The sequence below is a fragment of the Macrotis lagotis genome, chromosome 1 (assembly GCF_037893015.1).
Source record: "Macrotis lagotis isolate mMagLag1 chromosome 1, bilby.v1.9.chrom.fasta, whole genome shotgun sequence".
NCBI classification, from domain to species: Eukaryota; Metazoa; Chordata; class Mammalia; order Peramelemorphia; family Peramelidae; genus Macrotis; species Macrotis lagotis.
Genome location: NC_133658.1, coordinates 136,629,988 through 136,647,822, shown reverse-complemented (window position 1 = coordinate 136,647,822; position 17,835 = coordinate 136,629,988). Strand labels below are relative to the sequence as shown.

The window sequence follows — 17,835 nt, the reverse complement described above, 5'->3', positions numbered from 1 at the left end:
GTCCAATTAGTTGATATGGTGGCATCAGGTCAGTCCTGTTACAGATTTCATTTCACAAGAAAAAATGCCTGATACTAAAAAAACAGGATAGTTTCACATTAGTTTTGAAAAATCTACCATAAGCAGGTGTGCCTAATGAATTCTAGCTGATGTAACTTGCTACTTAATAACACTTTCAGTTTGAGGGAACTCTTTCTTTTCAGCAGGCACCTGAGCAATCTTTCAGTGCCCTTCTTCATTTTCTAAGTCAAAGAATCAGGAAAGAGTTCTCTCCCTCCCTCTCTCTGACTCCCTCTGACAGGATACTTGGGTCTTGATCTTCTGATGAGGCTTTAGCCATTGAAATCAGATCCTTGTAATAATGATCTCAATTCAGAAAGCTAAAAATGTCTAAACTATTAAAAAGTTTATCCTTCAAACAAAATATGCAAACAAACCCATCATGAAATCTTTATCCTGAATGACTTTACAATGTAATCCCTATTTGTACTGATTAGAATGTGATATTACAGCAGGTTATTGAGTGTCTGGCTATATTTATTATATTAAGCTATTTATCAAATTAGACTTTGAGTATTTTGTAAGTGTCACCTAGAAATCTAGGTTACTCCTAATTCTTACCAGTTAACTATTAGAGGCAATTAGGTGGTGCAGATATAAGGTTCTGAGCCAGAAGTCAGGAAGATTTGAGTTAAACTATGGACTCAGACCCTTACATGTCCTTAAGGAAGTCTTTAAAGTTCTGACTAGCTCAGTTTCCTGGACTGTAAAATGGGCATAAAAGTAACACTTATTTCCCAAGGTGGTTATAAGGACCAAATGAAACATTATTTATGAATAATATTTTTGTTTTATTTTTCCTCCCCAAACTGGAATAATTTACTTTTTATCCTGTGCAATTTTCATTTATGAATTTTTGATTTATATCTCTGAAAAACAGTTTTAGAAAAGCCCATTGTGTTTCAAATAGAGTTACTAGACTATTTCTTTAAACCCAAATCATTCTGACTTTCTTTGAATGATTACTAAGACTCTCTACCCCTGCCCAAGCCTTTGATTCTGATGTCTTAGAATAAATATAAGTAGCAATTATTTTCTGTTATAACCTAAAGCTCTGAAGGTCTTCCCCTCCCAAATGGTAAATTAAGCCATCTTTTGTCTCAATTCTTATCCAGCCCTTTGTCATTGCATGGGTGTTGCCTCAGACAAACTGAGACCTAGGAAAGACATCAATTTAGAAAGGCCAGATCCCTCACTGCATTGAGTCATCCTCAATCATCTAGACATTTGTTTTGCCTTTAGATTTTAATGACTTTGGAGAAGAAAGTGAGGTGACATTATTAATCCTATTTGAGAAAATAGGCAGAACAATACCTAAGTGGGGCTAGATAAATGCTTCTTTCCTTCCTATTATTTCCATGTATTAGTGTTGGGGAAAGATATTATTTATACTTTCTACCAGTACCCTGGGAGATGAAACTGAATAGTGTTTAAACTCTGGGGAATCTCTACAGGCCCCAATTTCAATTGTTAATCTAGTTATCCATAAGCTTTCTTCCATGTGTTTGTATTCAGGCACTAAGGAAAGTCACCTAAGTGATTAAAATGGCCACTTGTTGAGTATCTTATAATAGGGGTTCCTTTAGCTTACTGGGTTAGATTAGATGGCCTTTCCAGTTCTCAAATTCTGTGATTTTTGTTATTCTTTGATTCTGGAATAGCAGGTATAGCTCCAAGCTTGGTCTGCTGCTGACTCAAATGGACTCTTTGATACTATTTCTGCCACTTTGTTAAGGGGATAATAATAATGATGATGATGATGATGATGATAATATTAGTATAATATTACTATCACAATAATAATAATTAACATTGGTTTAAGGAACAAAAGGTGTTTCAAGTGATCTTAATTGAACCCTACAACAACCCTTCAAGATAGGGTCAGGTATAATTTTAATTTTTCAGTTGAAGAAATTTCGTTGTAAAGAAATTAACTGCCCTGACAATAGCCATAGGCTACTAAAATTTTTAGAAATAATTGGGATCCATGTCTTCTAGATTATGTAAGCAACATTTTCTCTACATTATCTGAGACAACTGAATTGGGATCTTGTTCTTTAGATCTTAGGATCTTGCTCCACAATATAAACCATGTGAATAGAATGCTAAAATCATAACATACCTGTATTGGGCATCACTAAACGCCCTCCCAGGTGGCCAAAAACACCAGTAGTACGCAGCTCGGTTCTAGTGGGCAGTGATGAGAGATTCTGGATGTAGGGTGTTTTATTCCTGGGGTGTATTGTATTAAAACCCCTGCTATTCCCATGGGGAAATGTCCCAGAGTGGGTCTTGCCATGGTACTCTGCTCGGTCTGATACTCCCAAGGAAACCATGAATGAGCTCTGGACCTTGACCTTGATGTCTGACAATGGGTTAAAAAGTGAAGATTCAGTCATGAGTTCCTTGTCCAGTGGGTCCTGTAGGCAGATGGGCCCACTGTAGGTACGGCTCACTGTCAGATCAGGTTGCATGGAGGAATTCAATAGGAGCGAGTTGCCTGGCAAGAGAAAATTGATCTGTCATTCTGAAACCACAGGACTTTTACCTTACCACTTTACATCTGTCTCTACTAAATCTGCACAAACCTTTACACATCCAGCAGTTCCTTCCAACAGATCAAACTACCCACATTCATTCTGAGTAATTGGAGAAGGAACAACAGGCTGGTCATTAAAGATTGGGGTTTTGGAAAAAAGAGAATTGGCTTTCTCAGTAAATCCTATCAAAATGAGTCTGTGGGGGAGGGGGGCCAACAAATGCTTTTAACTCTCCTCCAAGTCAAAATCCAGGTATTATTAATGTTATTGTTTTAACTGGAGAGGATAAATGAAAATAAAAATATTATTTAAAAACCCAGATCCAAGAGAAAAATAACATCTGTTCTTTTAAAATGGCAAAATGTGACAGAGTATGATGATTTGGCAGAGTTAGTTACAACTCAAAGATTTACCACAGGCATTCACCTGGGACACCAATACATTGCAGAAGTTAGGTGAAGAAATGTAGCCACCTGTGACCAGATCAGGATTGGAGAAGATAACATCAGGTCTAGATAGATTCTTGGAATTCAGTTCCAAAGAATTCTCCTGGTTTCCTAATGAATAGGGTGTGAAAATGTCTCCAAGATAAACCCCTACATCTCATGTAAGTACATCCAAAAATGCATAGATATCTTTTTTCTGTCTAAAAAACCTAAGAGAAAGTCATCTTTTCAAAAAGATAAAGAAAGTCAAAAGAGGAAGGGAGAGAGGAAGGGAGGGAGAAAGAAAGAAAGAAAGAAAGAAAGAAAGAAAGAAAGAAAGAAAGAAAGAAAGAAAGAAAGAAAGGAAGGAAGGAAGGAAGGAAGGAAGGAAGGAAGGAAGGAAGGAAGAAAAGAAAGAAAGAAAGAGAAAAGAAAAAAGAAAGGAAGGAAGAAAGAAAGAAAGGAAGGAAGGAAAGAAAAGAAAAGAAAACAAGGAAGGAAGGAAGAATGGAAAAGAAAACAAGGAAGGAAGGAAGGGAAGGAGGGAAGGAAGGAGGGAGGGAGGGAAGGAAGGAAAAAAGAAACAAAAGAAGAAAGAGAGAAAGAAAGAAAAAAGAAACAAACAAAGAAAGAAGGAAGGAAGGGAGAGAGAGAGAGAGACAGAAAAGAATTGGAAACTGTCATCTATCCCAGTTCAAGAATATTTTCAAAGCCAAATATTAAAAGGAAGTGCTGTGATACTCTTTTGTGATGAAGTAATTTCATATATTAGTAAATAACAAAATAACCATTCCTCCCTGTTCCCAACCTCTCCCACAATACTGTTTCCAGTCCGTCAATGTGACATCTTAAATTGAAACAGAGACCACATTAAACAATTTTCCTTTGGGGCCTGACAAAATTCTTCAAAGCAGAATATTTTGAAAATGCTGCAGTTCCAGGACAAAGTATATCAGCTTCTAATGTGTTTTCCCCCCTTTTTCTCTTCTATTGTCATAATTTGTCTGAAAGCCAGCAGGACACCCATAACCCCTGACTTCTTTCACCCCCTGTTCTGATGCTCTCAGAAACTAGAATCACAGAGGAATATGAGCCAAATGAGATGAAACAATGTTGTAGATCTAAAGACTGCTTGATGCTTCCCTTCTCCTGCTTGAGGCTGTTGCCGCACTTGGGCCCTGCCCAGGAATCTGTCTCAAACACAAACTCATTTGGGTGAATAGAGGTTGGAGCCTCGCTTTTTCTCAGTGCCTTTGTAGGCAAGGAGAAATGGAAAGCTGGCCACAGTTTGAAGACAGTTGGTCATAGACTTGAAGGAGTAGCCTCCAATAGGGTCTAGTGCTTTCAGCGTCCCTGACTTTCTTGTTATTTTTAAACTAAAATTATTATCATCAAAACTTCTTAAGTTCATTATTTTTCCAGATAGTATGTCTAATGAACCCCTATTTGCTTTGAGGGGAAAAGTAGTAAGACATTTTTCCCAGTTCAGACAATACTGAAATGGAAGATGATTGTGGTTTCAGATGGAAATGGTCTGTTATGTGATGCTATCTACTAAAGAGAAGTTAACTGACAACTTGTCTTGAGCCCGGCAAGGGATAGTTCACCAGGTTACCCTTATCATCTCTTCCTGCAAAGCTATTTATCTTTAGCCTCTGGGCTCTTATATTTTATTTAAGCCTTCTCACTTCTTGCTTGCCAGGGAGCATCATCACAGCATTCACCAATGACAGAGGAATAGTGTCCTTTTTTTATAAGTAAAATTTGAAATTAACTACACACTATGTGGATGGCAGTGGGAAAGTGTTAATGAAATTTTTTGTAAAATGAATTTTAAAATAGTTTTAAAGTGAGCATGATCATCAACTCTGGCAGGATAATGAGGTGAAGAGATAACAAATTTGAATTTTGAAGATCTGGGTTTGAATTCCACTGCTATTGCTTCCTAATTGTGTGACCACAGCCAAAGATTTGGCCAGTAATTGACACAACTGGGACTTGACTGTCAGCTTCTGATTCTCACTGAAGCATACTTTGCTCTCATGTGTGAAATAAAAGGGTTGGACTTTACTTATGAACTGAGCTCTGAATTCTGTGAAACTTAAACATTTTTCAAAGAGTCATAATTCACAGAAGTGGCACAATGTTTTTTGTTTTGTGTGTTGGTGTGATAAGGTTTTGAAATGGCTATAACGTATAAAAATGCTTTAATTTTAAAAATTCATGATAAAACCAAATGCCTGCAAGAGCCAACACATGAAGCTTGTAGCACATATCATTGCAAAGACTCATAATAAAATATAGTGTGTATGTGTCAATGAGGGTAGGGTGGAGAGGTGGGGAATGAGCCCTCTTTCAATACAGTATGATTTCCTTAATTAATATCCTACTGTGCCCTGGTTTTTCCTCCAAACACCTCTGTTTGTTCTGTCTCCACTAGGTAGTTTTGTGTTCTCCTGAGATCATAAAATTTGGAACAGAAGGGAACTTAAAAGATAATCTAATTGATCTTCCTCATTTAAATGATGAGGAAAGAGTGTCAGAGGAGGGAAAGTGACTTGTCCAAGGTCACACAGGTTATTAAAAACTATGGTTCAAGCCTAGAGTGCTATTTCTACTACCCATGTAGGAGGTTATTCTGTGCCTTAGAGACTCTTCTTGGTATTCAATAGAAAAAGGAAAGATAATGACACTAAAGAGAAAGAATGAGGCAAAATGTCATGTCCTTGAGAAAGAGTCCTTAATATCCTAAAATAGTATATATGTGTATTAAACTATACATATTATATATACATATAATTATTCTAAAACATGTGTATAAATATTCATGTGTGTATTGCATGTGTTTATATAGATGAATATGTATAAAGACTGTTTGATGCTTCTCCTGCTTGAGGCTATTGCAACAATTAGGACCTGCCTAGTAATCTCTCTCAAACATAAAATAATTTGGATGAATAGCAGTTGGAACCTTGCTTTTACTCTTATACCTTTGTAGAGAGGGAGAAATGGAGTGAGCATAAATTTATATGCATGTGTTCTTGTACATGTGTGTATGCCTCATTCTCATGTGCCCCATTACTTCTAACTTTGACTCATAGGAAAGACAAAATGGTATTCTGTTTTGGATATGATTATCATTTTGCTTCAAAAAATTGTTTTTCCTTTTACTTATCAAAAAAAAAGGAAAAAAATGATGCCTGTTTTGTTTATTTGGAGATAGTTGAGTGTTAGTTATGACTGAAGATTCCATTTCCTTCATAAGGAAATGACCCATCACAGGACTTGAAAAGTCTGCTCATTAGTTTAATGTCTCCTTTGAAAATTCTTTTAAGGGAGCATGGGGCTTTAGCTAATTTGAATATACAAAAGGGTAAGAAAACTGGATTTGTGAGTTCAGTGACATAGGGAGCTTTCTGGGGGGGGGAAGAAATTGTTTCCCCTCACCTTCCCCACCAATGAATGGAGGCACCTTTTTCTGCAACTTAGAGCCTTACTTAAAGAGTTTCTAGGGAACTGAAAGCTCAAGTGAGCTTTTTAGCTCAAGGTCACCCAGTAAGTTTGTGTCAGCAACAGGACTTGAACCTGGATCTTTCTGGTTTCAAGGCTAGCTCTCTATCCACTATACTGAGCTGCCTCAAAATAAGTTTAGAAGCCAAAATTGCACACTGAGAAATTAATAAATGATTAAATTGTTCATGGTTTCTTATTTCATCATTCTTGGTAGCAGGTTCATAATTTTACAAGCTTGTACAGTGGCAGAAGACACTGAAGCATTCTAGAAGGAGCCTGGTCTCCTATTATATGATGATAATTTGGTAGCCACTCTCAGTCCCAATAGCTATGTTCACACCAGAGCAATGAAGTGACCTGGGGCTCTCGTGAGAATATAGACTATGGCTCTGAGGAGCATTTTTCAGGAAGGTCCCTGTCGCTGACCTTGACGGACTGTTTTGAAGTTGAAGGTCTGGAAGCCACCTGTCAGTGCAGAGGAGTCAATGACGTCCACGCCGTAATCACTCTGGCTCCTTCTGTAGAGGGTCACACCAACAACTAGAACTGCCACAGCGATGACTGCCGCACCCAATCCCGAGTACAGAGCAATGTCACTGGCATTCTCAATGCCTGAATAAGAGAAAAAGAAACCCTCTTATGGCACATGAAAAGACAAGAGGACTCTGAAAGAAAAGGGGTAAAGGGCCTCTAAATTCTGTTGAATGGTGTTGATAAGCCACCTTACTCTGCATAATAATCATCTTTCTTACATGCTTAAGGTAGATCAAATAACTATTAATGAAATCATATTTTATTTAAAGGAGTGCTTAGTTGAAAGAACACCTTTGTAAAACAAAGAATCTCCTTGTAATGCAAATAACAGTCCCCTTACTATTTGACTCTCCAAAACTATCATACCTGTGTGACCCTGGGCAAATCAATGCTGATCAAAGGACCTCAGTTTCCTCAACAGTAAAATGAGAGTACTAGAGAAAATGACTAAATATCTCCTCTAACTCTAGACGCTTTGATTCTGACTTATTCTTATGCTAAGTTTTCTTACAGTAGGAGAGAAGATAGGAAGGAAGGACTATGCCTATACACATATATACATCTACCTACCTATCTATGCATGTATATAGTATATATATATATATATATATATATATATATATATGTATGCATACACACAATCAATTAATGTAAATGATCACAGAAAATTTGTATCATAGCCCTGGTGAAGAAGATATTATCTAGCATTTGAGTAAAGAGATGGTAGGATTTAGAAAGAAAAAGGACCTTAACAACCACAATCCAACCTTCTCATTTTATAAATGAAGACCAGTGATCCAGAGGGAGAAGTGACTTGATAAATTTCCAGATTTCCCAATTCTAAATCCAATATTTGTTTTTCTTTTCTCTAACAGCCCCCTCCCTCTCCCCCCATAGGGATACATAGAATCTTTCAGGCTATTACTATGACTGTAACTACTGAGCTAGAAGAGGAAACATCCATTCCCCCATTGTACCAACAACCACTACTCTAAATCCTTCAGGCTTAGTAGGCCATTGAAATTTGACCTCAGTTCACAAACTATAACAATTACTTTTGTGCTAGAATCCTTTAGCTTGAGAGGATATTGAAGCTTTTAGCTCAAGGCAGAACCATTGCCTTTATTTGAGAATACCAGCAAAGATATTTCAGTGACTCAGAGGATCATAGATTTATAGCTGGAAGAAAACTTAAGGTGGTCATCCACTCTGACCTCCCTCATTTCATGGATGACAAAACTATATCTTGAGGGGTAAAGGACCTGTCTAAGGTCACACAAGTAAGAAATGGCAGACTTGGAATACAAGCCCAAGCAATCAACTCTAGATCAAATATTTATTTCAAGTGGGTTATGCAACTTTGAGGACAATCTGATATCAATGGAAAAATTATCAAAGGAGCTCTAATTGGAGTTATTTTACAGGTTCAACCTGTGAAAGAGATTAGTTGAGATAATGTACTACCTATCATTTCCTGGGACAGAGATAAGATATTCTTTAAAGCAAATAAAAGAATCACAAGGCTTTAGATATTTTGTTTTTTCTCTACCTCTCACTAAAAAAAAGTCTAGACTTTTTGCCCTTTTACTAGACCAGTTTATTAGCCTTTTTTTGTGCCATGAACCCTTCTGCCAGATTGGTGAAACATATGAACTCCTCAGAACAATTTTTAAAAAATCATACTTGAAGGAAATGCTAAAGTTCAGTTATAGCCTAGTGGAAATAGGGATATGCATACATACATATAACACATATACATATATAGGAACATGCAGACATGCATATATACAATCACACACATATATTTCCCAGTCAAAAATTCATAGCTTGGAAAGGTGAAGATAGCTGTAAAGTGGATTGGGGTAGGCTCCCTTCAGTTTAGTTGAAGTAAGGGACTGCATAGCAAAGTAGCATGTAGGAAACCTGGTTCATAGGTCTACAAGAACTAGAGATGGTTCTTTGGAGCCTAGGTTAAGATCCCTTATTCTAGACCAACTATAGATCTGTGTTTCCTTTTTTTTTTTTAATTTTTGCAAGGCAATGGGGTTAAGTGGCTTGCCCAATGTCCCACAGATAGATAATTATTAAGTGTCTGAGGTAAGATTTGAACTCAGGTACTCCTGGCTCCAGGACTGGTGCTCTATCCACTGTACTACCTAGCTGCCTCTGTGTTTCATTTATTAAAAAGATTCAAAATGATTCCTGCAGTCCTATATACATGATTTCACCTTAGCCTGGACTATGGTCTTCAAAAATAGACGTAATCTTGGGAGGTGCATGGAAATAAAAGGAGGTAAGTGCCACCTAGCTACATAATTAATCTTCTTACAGATTACTTGGTAAGTAGACTTAATAGGGTCAAAAGTAATTACCATGTCACCCAAAGTCTGGCTTAGTGGATAAAATAAGCCCATCATATATTTACCCTGTAATTGTATGCCACTTACTATGCATTTTACTGCACCCTAATATGGTACTTATGTTATCAAATGAGCAGCACTTAGCACACAAGTAAAGTGAATTTATTTAAAACAAAGTCAGTGGACTGTAAAATAAGGTGTTACCAAATTAAGAGTGAGGAGGAATTCGAGCAGAACCAGTTCCAACATAGGGCAATAAACAGATCAGGAAAAAAAAGGGGGCATTATAGAGTATAGAGAGAGTCAAAGGGAACAGAAATTATGAGTGCAGAAGCATGTATGGTACTTTTCCCACTCAGAAAAGCCTGAAAGGTAGCAGTAAAGAGGGTTGGGGTAGATCCGCTTTCAGTCTTGTATAGGATTGCAAAGTAAAGTTGTCTGAGGTAATAACATACAACAAATCTAGTTCATAAGTCCCAAAATTAGAAGACCTTACTGAAAATGTACAAGAGAGGTTTCAAACATGGCCACAGGAAGCCCACAATGCTCCTGAGTGTGGCCTAAACAAGATTAAAATGTAATTTGGAAATATCAAATAAAATAAATCAAAACATAATAAAACATAATATTGATGTGATTTTCTAGGTCAATAAGTGGCTTACGGGTATCCTATGCATGATTTGGTGTCTCCCCACTTCCCCATTTCTTTTTGAGTTTGATACCACTGGTCTAAAGTGACTCCTTCAAGAAAGAAAAAAGAAAAGGATAATGATTTTCTCCAAGTCACACAGGGAGGAAGAACCAAAATTAGAACTTCTGTCCTCTGGCTAAAATCCAAGACTTCATTTTTTCATGTTGCCCTTTGTTTATATATCCCAGAACCCCAGAAACTTGTTACAAGGTCACTCTTAGTGAGGTGAGTGAAAATTTTCTTGTTTCCTTTCCCCATTTTCCCAAAGCTATATCCTCTGGATGAAAAGAACAAGGACACAGGAAACAGAACATTTAAAGAGCAGTGAACTGAGGGAAAAACTGAGCCACACTAAGCCAGGGGCTGAGGACTGATAAGGGCAATTCAATGAAAGCACGTTTGTCAGACTTTTTTTTCCCCCTCATTCTGCCTTTCAAATCCTTGGGTATTGCTGCCTCACGATGTTGACACCCTCTGAGGCTATATGCAGGGAGAACACAGTTGGGTCACAGCTGAAATATTGACATCTAGCCCTGGTGAATGCAGCTGAGATGTGTAAGAGGAAGATTCAAAAGGAGATTCTGGCTTGCCAAGCATCAAGGCAGGACTGACAAAAAGAAAAAAAAAAGACGGAAAAAATTTATTAGAATTTTGCTTGTTGGAATCAATACCACTGGCTAGAATCAGCCAAGAGACACAGGGATAGAGGCAACTTTTGCTTTTGACTGTCTCTTATGTCCCAAGTTTGTGCCTACCTTTTTCATGCTCATTTTAGCCATTGGGATCCACCCTTTTCCTGGATTACACAGAGACATTTCTTTACATTGAGGCAATGGACAAAAATGCAGAATGAGATGTACATTCTGGACAGGGTCAATGTGGGAATTGATTTTATTAGATTATGTGTTACAAAGGTTAATTTTTTTTCTTTTTTTTAGTTGGGGGTGAGGGAGTGAAAATAAATTCTTGCTAATTAAAAAAGAAAACAAATAATATTAATGGTTTTTAAAGGGAAAATAAAGGATTTCAAAAATGACTTTGAGGCTCAGGTGATTGTTACAAATTGATATGTAAGGTTTCATGGAATTATTTGCATTTTTGAAGAAAAAAGATTATTTTGCTTATACTTTAATTATTCAATCAGTTGGGGAGTTGTATAGGAACAGAAATCCTATATAAATATATAAACATAGGCCACAGTTTATTCCAACGACTGATCCTGCCACTATCCATCAAAGCTAGAAGTCATAATATCAAGTCAAATTGAGTTTTTTCATATAGTAATGATTCATTGCCTCATGATACTATAATAATCATAGCTATCATTTACATGGCACTTGAATTTTGAACAGTGCTATATTCCCAAACAATTCTGTGAGATAGGTGCTGTTATTATCATTCTTCTCAGTTTTTAGATTAATAAACTGAGGCTGAGAGAGATTAAATGATTTGCCAGGGTCACACAACTACTAAGTGTCTGATGTGGAATTTTAACTTGTCTTGCTGTCTCCAAGTTTTTGCCATTTATCTATCAGGTTGTTTTGAAAGAAAGCTGCTAATGAACCTTCAAGAATTCATGATATATGGAGGCAGTTATGTGGTCCAGAGAATAGAGTATTATCCCTAGAGTGAGGAGGACCTGAGTTCAAATATGGCTTTAGACACTTACTAGCTATATAACTTTGAGCAAGTCATTTAACTCAATTCTCTCATAAGAAAAAAAAAAGAATCCATGATACAAAGGGTAGTAGATTATAAGCACATCTTAATAAATTTTCTTCATGCCTTTTTATGACCAAAATAAAATGTCACCTGGTGACCTAATTAGGAGGAATTGCTTACAAATATAATGATGATGATGATGAAAATGACAACACTGATACTGACAACAGAGTCCTTTTGTCTGGATTAGCCCTATAGATTTTGGGGTTTTCTTTAGCTAAATTTTACATACACACTTACACATACATACACATATGTGTGTTTGTATGTATGTATTTGTTTAAAAATATAGAACTTCAGTATTTAAGAATTAAAATGAGATTTCAGTCACCTAGTCAATATATATAAGAAAGGAATATTCATAATAGTATAATTGACATTTGGTCACCCAGTCTATGGAAAATCTTCAAGGAGGGTCAACCTGCCTTCATTAAAGGAAATATTTTACTTTGGTACAGTTTTAATTTTTAGGAAATTTTCCCTTATTATTAGACTAAATTTGCCTCCTTGAAGTTTCCACCTACCTACTCCTGATTCTTCCCTCTTGGACCAAAATAAAACCACTCTAATCACCCAAAGAGAGTCTCCATGGAACAAAGCTTGAAGACAATGTTCATGTTCTAAAATCTTTTCTTTACCAGACTAAATAAGTTCAGTACCTTCAACCAGCATGAGATAGAAAAATATTTAGTAGGGTACCAATGTATCAAAAACAAAAAAGAACATGGGTATCTGATCATTCTGCTACCTATAGATGTTCATGGAAAGCAAATATAATTTCATTAAAAATTTTTTTTTACTTATTTAAAGCAATGAGATTAAGTGACTTACCCAAGGTCACACACACAACTAGGCAATTATTAAATGTCTGAGGTGAGATTTGAACCCAGGTCCTCCTGACTGGTACTCTATCCACTGTGCTACCTAGCCATCCCTATAATTTCTTTTTTCCTTTATTTCCTCATAGATAAAATAATTTTTGATAGAACAATAGTGATCATGCAAAATTTGATTACTGTGTCACTCAATGTCTAGTATAGTGAATGAAGTAAAAGCACCAGATATTTATCCTATATTTGCATAACATTTCTGATGTATTTTTCTAGACTCTAATTTTATATTTTTGGATAGAACAATGCTTAGGAAATAAGAAAATTTTATTTTTACTAATATTTAAATAAAATCAGTAACAAGAATGAGTAACTTTACATGATGTTGGTCTATATTTAAGAAAAGTTAATTGATAAGAAACTGAAGAAAAACACAATAATTGTGTGGCTACAAAAGTTAGTCTCCTTTTCATTTGGAGCCCCATTTCCTCATATGAAAAAGGAAAAACATTTTGTCCCAATTGGGCAGAGAAAACATCTATACTCAGTGTAGGTCAAAATCTTCTTTTCCTTGTCCTTAATTTCTGAGATGGTTATTGCATGTACTCAGGGGAAAATCATTGAGAGGACTGGAGATTTGGCACCAAATACCTATGAGGAGAATTTAATGTTATTGGTTTAGCAGAACCTAAAGTAATTTAATCTAGTAGAAGTAAAGGATGATTTATTAATTATCTCCAATGCAGGCAATGCAAAGTATTGGAAAAAAAAAACCAGGGTCAGAAAAACTAGATTTAAATTATGATTTATAGGATCATCTATTTATAGCTGGAAGAAATCAAAGCCAAACTAACTAGTGTGAGCATCTCATTTTACAGATGAGGAAAAAAAAGGCACACAGAGTTCAGGTGACTTATCCAAAGTCACTGAGATATTAAGTAGCAAAAGTTAAAATTCAAATCCAGGTCCTGCTATTCCATATCCAGCAGTGCTTCTGCTATATTTGTTATTGCTTGTGTGACCTTGGGAATCTCACCTTATTTTCCTTAGCTTCTCTGTTTTCTTATTTATAAAATGATCAGGTTAAACTAAATCGCTCAAGCCCCTAAACAATTCTAAATTTTAGGATACCATAAAGGATTACTATACAAAAGATTGCAAACCTATATTTATGGGTGATAGCAATGCTAATGTTAAAGATGAGGGTGAAAGATGATAAACATGGAAATAAGGATTGCAAACTAGCACCTGAAAGAAAAAATGTGGTCTTTCCCTATTAGCAATGCAAAGTTTTCTACTTTGGTTAAATATAATAAATATCTTTTCTACTGTGAACATTATTAAAAATTGAATTCCATTACTAAGAAAAAATTTTACATCTCTTATTTGGAAGTGTTAAAAAAATAGAATTGATCTCCAAGGGTTTGGGCTAAATCAGGTATACTTATCACTATTGAAAGGAGAATGAGGACTCAGCATATGGTGTTGAGTTATTTTTGTTGAATAATTCTTGAGACTCAGGAGCAAAAGCTCTTTGGCAAGCACTCTGTCTTTGCATTTAATATATGCCACCCATTTAAGGATAAAGATTGGGAGCAAATGGCCTCTAGTCTAATGTGCCATCAAGAAATTTTACTTTTTTTTTTTTTTTTTTTTTTTTTTTTTAGGAATTGAGAAATAAGTCTCAAAGCTAAAGAAGGGAGGGGAAGGTAAGAACTTTTGTAGGAAAAAAGCAAATGATCTAAATATAGAGAAGAAAAGAGAGATGAAGTGGCAAGAGGAAATAATAATATAATAGAATAGAATAATATTATATATAATATATAATATAATATATATAATATATATAATATAATAATATATAATATAATAATATAATAACATAATAGCCTTAAACTTTTGCAAAGTGCTATTTATCTTCACAGCAATAGTCAGAGATGCTATTATCATGTCTCCTTTTTACATTTACGATACAGAGGTAAATAGGTTAAATTATTTCTCTAGTGTCACATAGCTAGTAACTGTTTGAGGAAGGATTTGAATACAGGCCTTCCTGACTCCATGTCTGATGTTCTATCCATTATACCCACTAGTTGCTGGATTTGGAATAAAAGAGGGGGGTAGCCAGATTCAAATACTAGTAAAATCCCTTCACTTCTCTGTATCAGTTTGATAGGATTATATATTTAAATTTGAAATAAACCCTAGAGGTCATCTAATCTAGCCACTTTTTAAAAAAATGATTAAACAGAAACAATGATAGATTAAGTGATTTATCCAAGGTTAGATAATGAAAGTCAGATGAAGGATTTGAACTCAAATTCTCTACTCATAAGCCTTTCCTTTCTATTTCTTCATCTGTTCAATGAGGAAGTTGCATTAGATCTCTTCTAAGGTCCTGTCTGACTTATTCCCTCATGACCTCTAATAGCTACTTCCACCCCCCAAATTCTTCACCATTATAATGAAAAAAATGGCAACTTTCTCTGTCACAAAACAATATGGCATAGTGGAAAGAATGTTGATCTTCAAGTCAAAAGACCTGTGTTGGAATTCTGCTCTGCTATTAATAGCTTTTTTTCCTTTTGCCAATCAATTTAATATTTCTGGACCTTATGTTCCTGATGTATAAAATGGTCTCTAAAGAATATTAGCACTAAACCAATGACCCTAGGTTTTTACTCAGTTATTCACAGTGATCATTATTACCCTCTAAAGATTGAAAAAAATAACAAAATTTGTTTCATTTATTTTCTCTTTCTTTACTTACTTTTTAATTAGTATTCCAAATTTATGAACAACTTATAATGTAAAGAAATATAAATGCCACCTATTACCTCAAATGTGCTTCCATTAATTCTGTAAAACTGAAAGATCTTTCTGTCACAGAGGATCCTTAAGAGTGCCCCTCAGAAATTCAGCCTTTTCTTCTATCTCTGCCAACATACAGAAAGAGCTTGGTTTCTGCACTTTTTCCCAGAAACAATGATGATATGTGGATAGTTGAAAGAGACAGTGAGGTACTCAGGTGTCCACATAATAAATATTCATTAAAGGAGGTAGAGAAAGAAAACCAACAAGACAGCAACAGTCAGCTGTCCTCCCAGAGATGAAGGGAAGAAGGTAGCTTTGTGATAGTTGGGATAAAAGCCATTTGGTTGAAGCAGAAGCAAGAAAGAACTTGGACCAAAATGCTGATTGTTGTATCTGCCAGTGGTACAACCGAGTTACCTTTTTTTTTTTTTTTTTTAGTTTTTGCAAGGCAATGGGGGTTAAGTGGCTTGCCCAAGGCCACACAGCTAGGTAATTATTAAGTGTCTGAGGCTGGATTTGAACTCAGGTACTCCTGACTCCAGGGCCAGTGCTCTATCCACTGCGCCACCTAGCTGCCCCTACAACCGAGTTATCTTTATGTGTATTTCTGACATTTTTTCCACCATTTAATTCATTCACATCATTCTCTCTGCAGTCAACTTTTTGAAAAAAAAATGAATCAGTTGGTGAGAAGATGATTAGCTTCTGTCACCCATTGGCACTGGGCCCTTTAAGGATCTAGCAGGATACCCTATTCTGTGAAACTTGTCTGATGTACTCTGTATTTTCAGTTTCAACAGGGGTTTGTCATTGTACTTGTGTATGTCAAATGGGGTCATTCATCACTCTGGGTCCTGTTATATAATAAGAAGCCTGCCCTTGGGGAGAGGGAACTGAATTGAAGTAGAATGCGTGTTTCTGAGTTATTTTATGCAGGGAATGTGAATGGTTTTCTTCCCTAGAGTGATTCTCCTAAAACGTCCACTACCCAGTGCTTTGGAAGTCACTCTTCTTATTACTCAGAAGAGGTCTAACTTCTGTAAAAAGTCATTTCTTAGCCCTGCTCCAGGGGTGGGTACAATCTGCCATTCCAAACCACCCATATTTTACTGCACCTCCTGACATTGTTACACAACATTTATTGAAAGCACATTTGATGGTAATGAAGTTTCTATTAACTATGATTAAATCTCATAAAGCACCTGAAGATAATTTAAGATGTGCAGAGGCAGAAAATGAAACATTCGGTTTAGTACATTAGGAAACGTAATTGATTAAATTATCTCATTTACAATAAGTGCTTTCATGAGCTACGCAGTGCACATACTTCCCCTAGTTTGTCATTACAGTTTGCTCACAGATCACTTAAGACTTTACTTTTCTTTTTTAGACTTTCCAGGAAATAAATGCCTGGCTCTCCCCCGGCCTCCAGGGTGCTCATTGTACAAGATTCTGATGGATGCTTGCTCTCTGTTAGGGCTTTTGGAGGATCATGTGTGTTTGGATATTTATAGGAACAGGTTGTTTCTCAATTATCTTCATAATTGACTTTGATTTTGCATCACTGATAATTCACAGCATCCAAAGCCAAGTCCTGCATCTATGCAGAGTGGCTGTGGACTGTACTCTTAACCCATTGCAGTTTCAAGAATCTTCTTGGATCCCTTGAGAAGCCTTTTACAGGCACATCATTTCTGTGCAGGTTTTATTTTTAGAAAAACCACAAATTAAAATGGTTTAAATGCCTCTATTACAATATCCAACAATTAAGCATGATGCTCAGGAGCAAGAACCCCGAAGCAGAAGCTAATTCAGTGGTCCCCAAGGACTATGAATAGTTACTGTGGGGTTTTCAGCTAGAAGTACAGATGTAACCAAATTAGAATGGCACAGGACACACAAACTAAGCATGAAATTATTTTAAAAAACAAAACAAGAACATTCCCTAAGTAACTCTCATGTTGATTTCTGCATTAATGCTCATGATGTTTAATGTGTGCTGCACCTGCAGCAGCAGATGGCCTCTGCCCCCTGCCCAGCAAGAGGAGAGCTGTCCCTTGCTCAGATGATTGAGTAGTATTGATCTAAGTCTTGCTGCAGGGTCAAATCCTCACTTTTTTCACACACAAACAAAGGTGCAAAACAAATGACCTTGGGAGATATGGAGGAATCCCAACAACAACTTTATCACCACAGCTCAAGACTAAATTTGTCTATGTGGACTTTGGGGAAGTCAGGCCTCGGTTTCCTCCCCTGTAAAATGAGAGAATTGGACAAACTGAGTATTAAAGCCCCTTCTAGGTTTAAATTTATGATCCTCTATAAATGGTTATCAAAATTTGATTT

The 17,835-nt window shown here is 36.1% G+C and overlaps 1 protein-coding gene across 12 annotated transcripts in view; it reads right to left on the bottom strand.

Annotated features, from left to right (window-relative positions):
* Window positions 1–17,835, bottom strand: part of UNC5D (unc-5 netrin receptor D) — a 789,424-nt gene that overhangs the window by 101,873 nt on the left and 669,716 nt on the right. For 8 of the 12 annotated variants that reach the window (XM_074208625.1, XM_074208633.1, XM_074208660.1 and 5 more), the window contains 2 exons: window positions 6,965–7,150; window positions 2,183–2,560 (listed from right to left, as the gene is read on the bottom strand). In XM_074208625.1, coding sequence (XP_074064726.1) covers window positions 2,183–2,560; window positions 6,965–7,150 — 564 coding nt within the window. The remainder of the gene's footprint in view (window positions 1–2,182; window positions 2,561–6,964; window positions 7,151–17,835) is intronic. The other 4 variants (XM_074208642.1, XM_074208652.1, XM_074208683.1 and 1 more) reach the window with 1 other exon arrangement.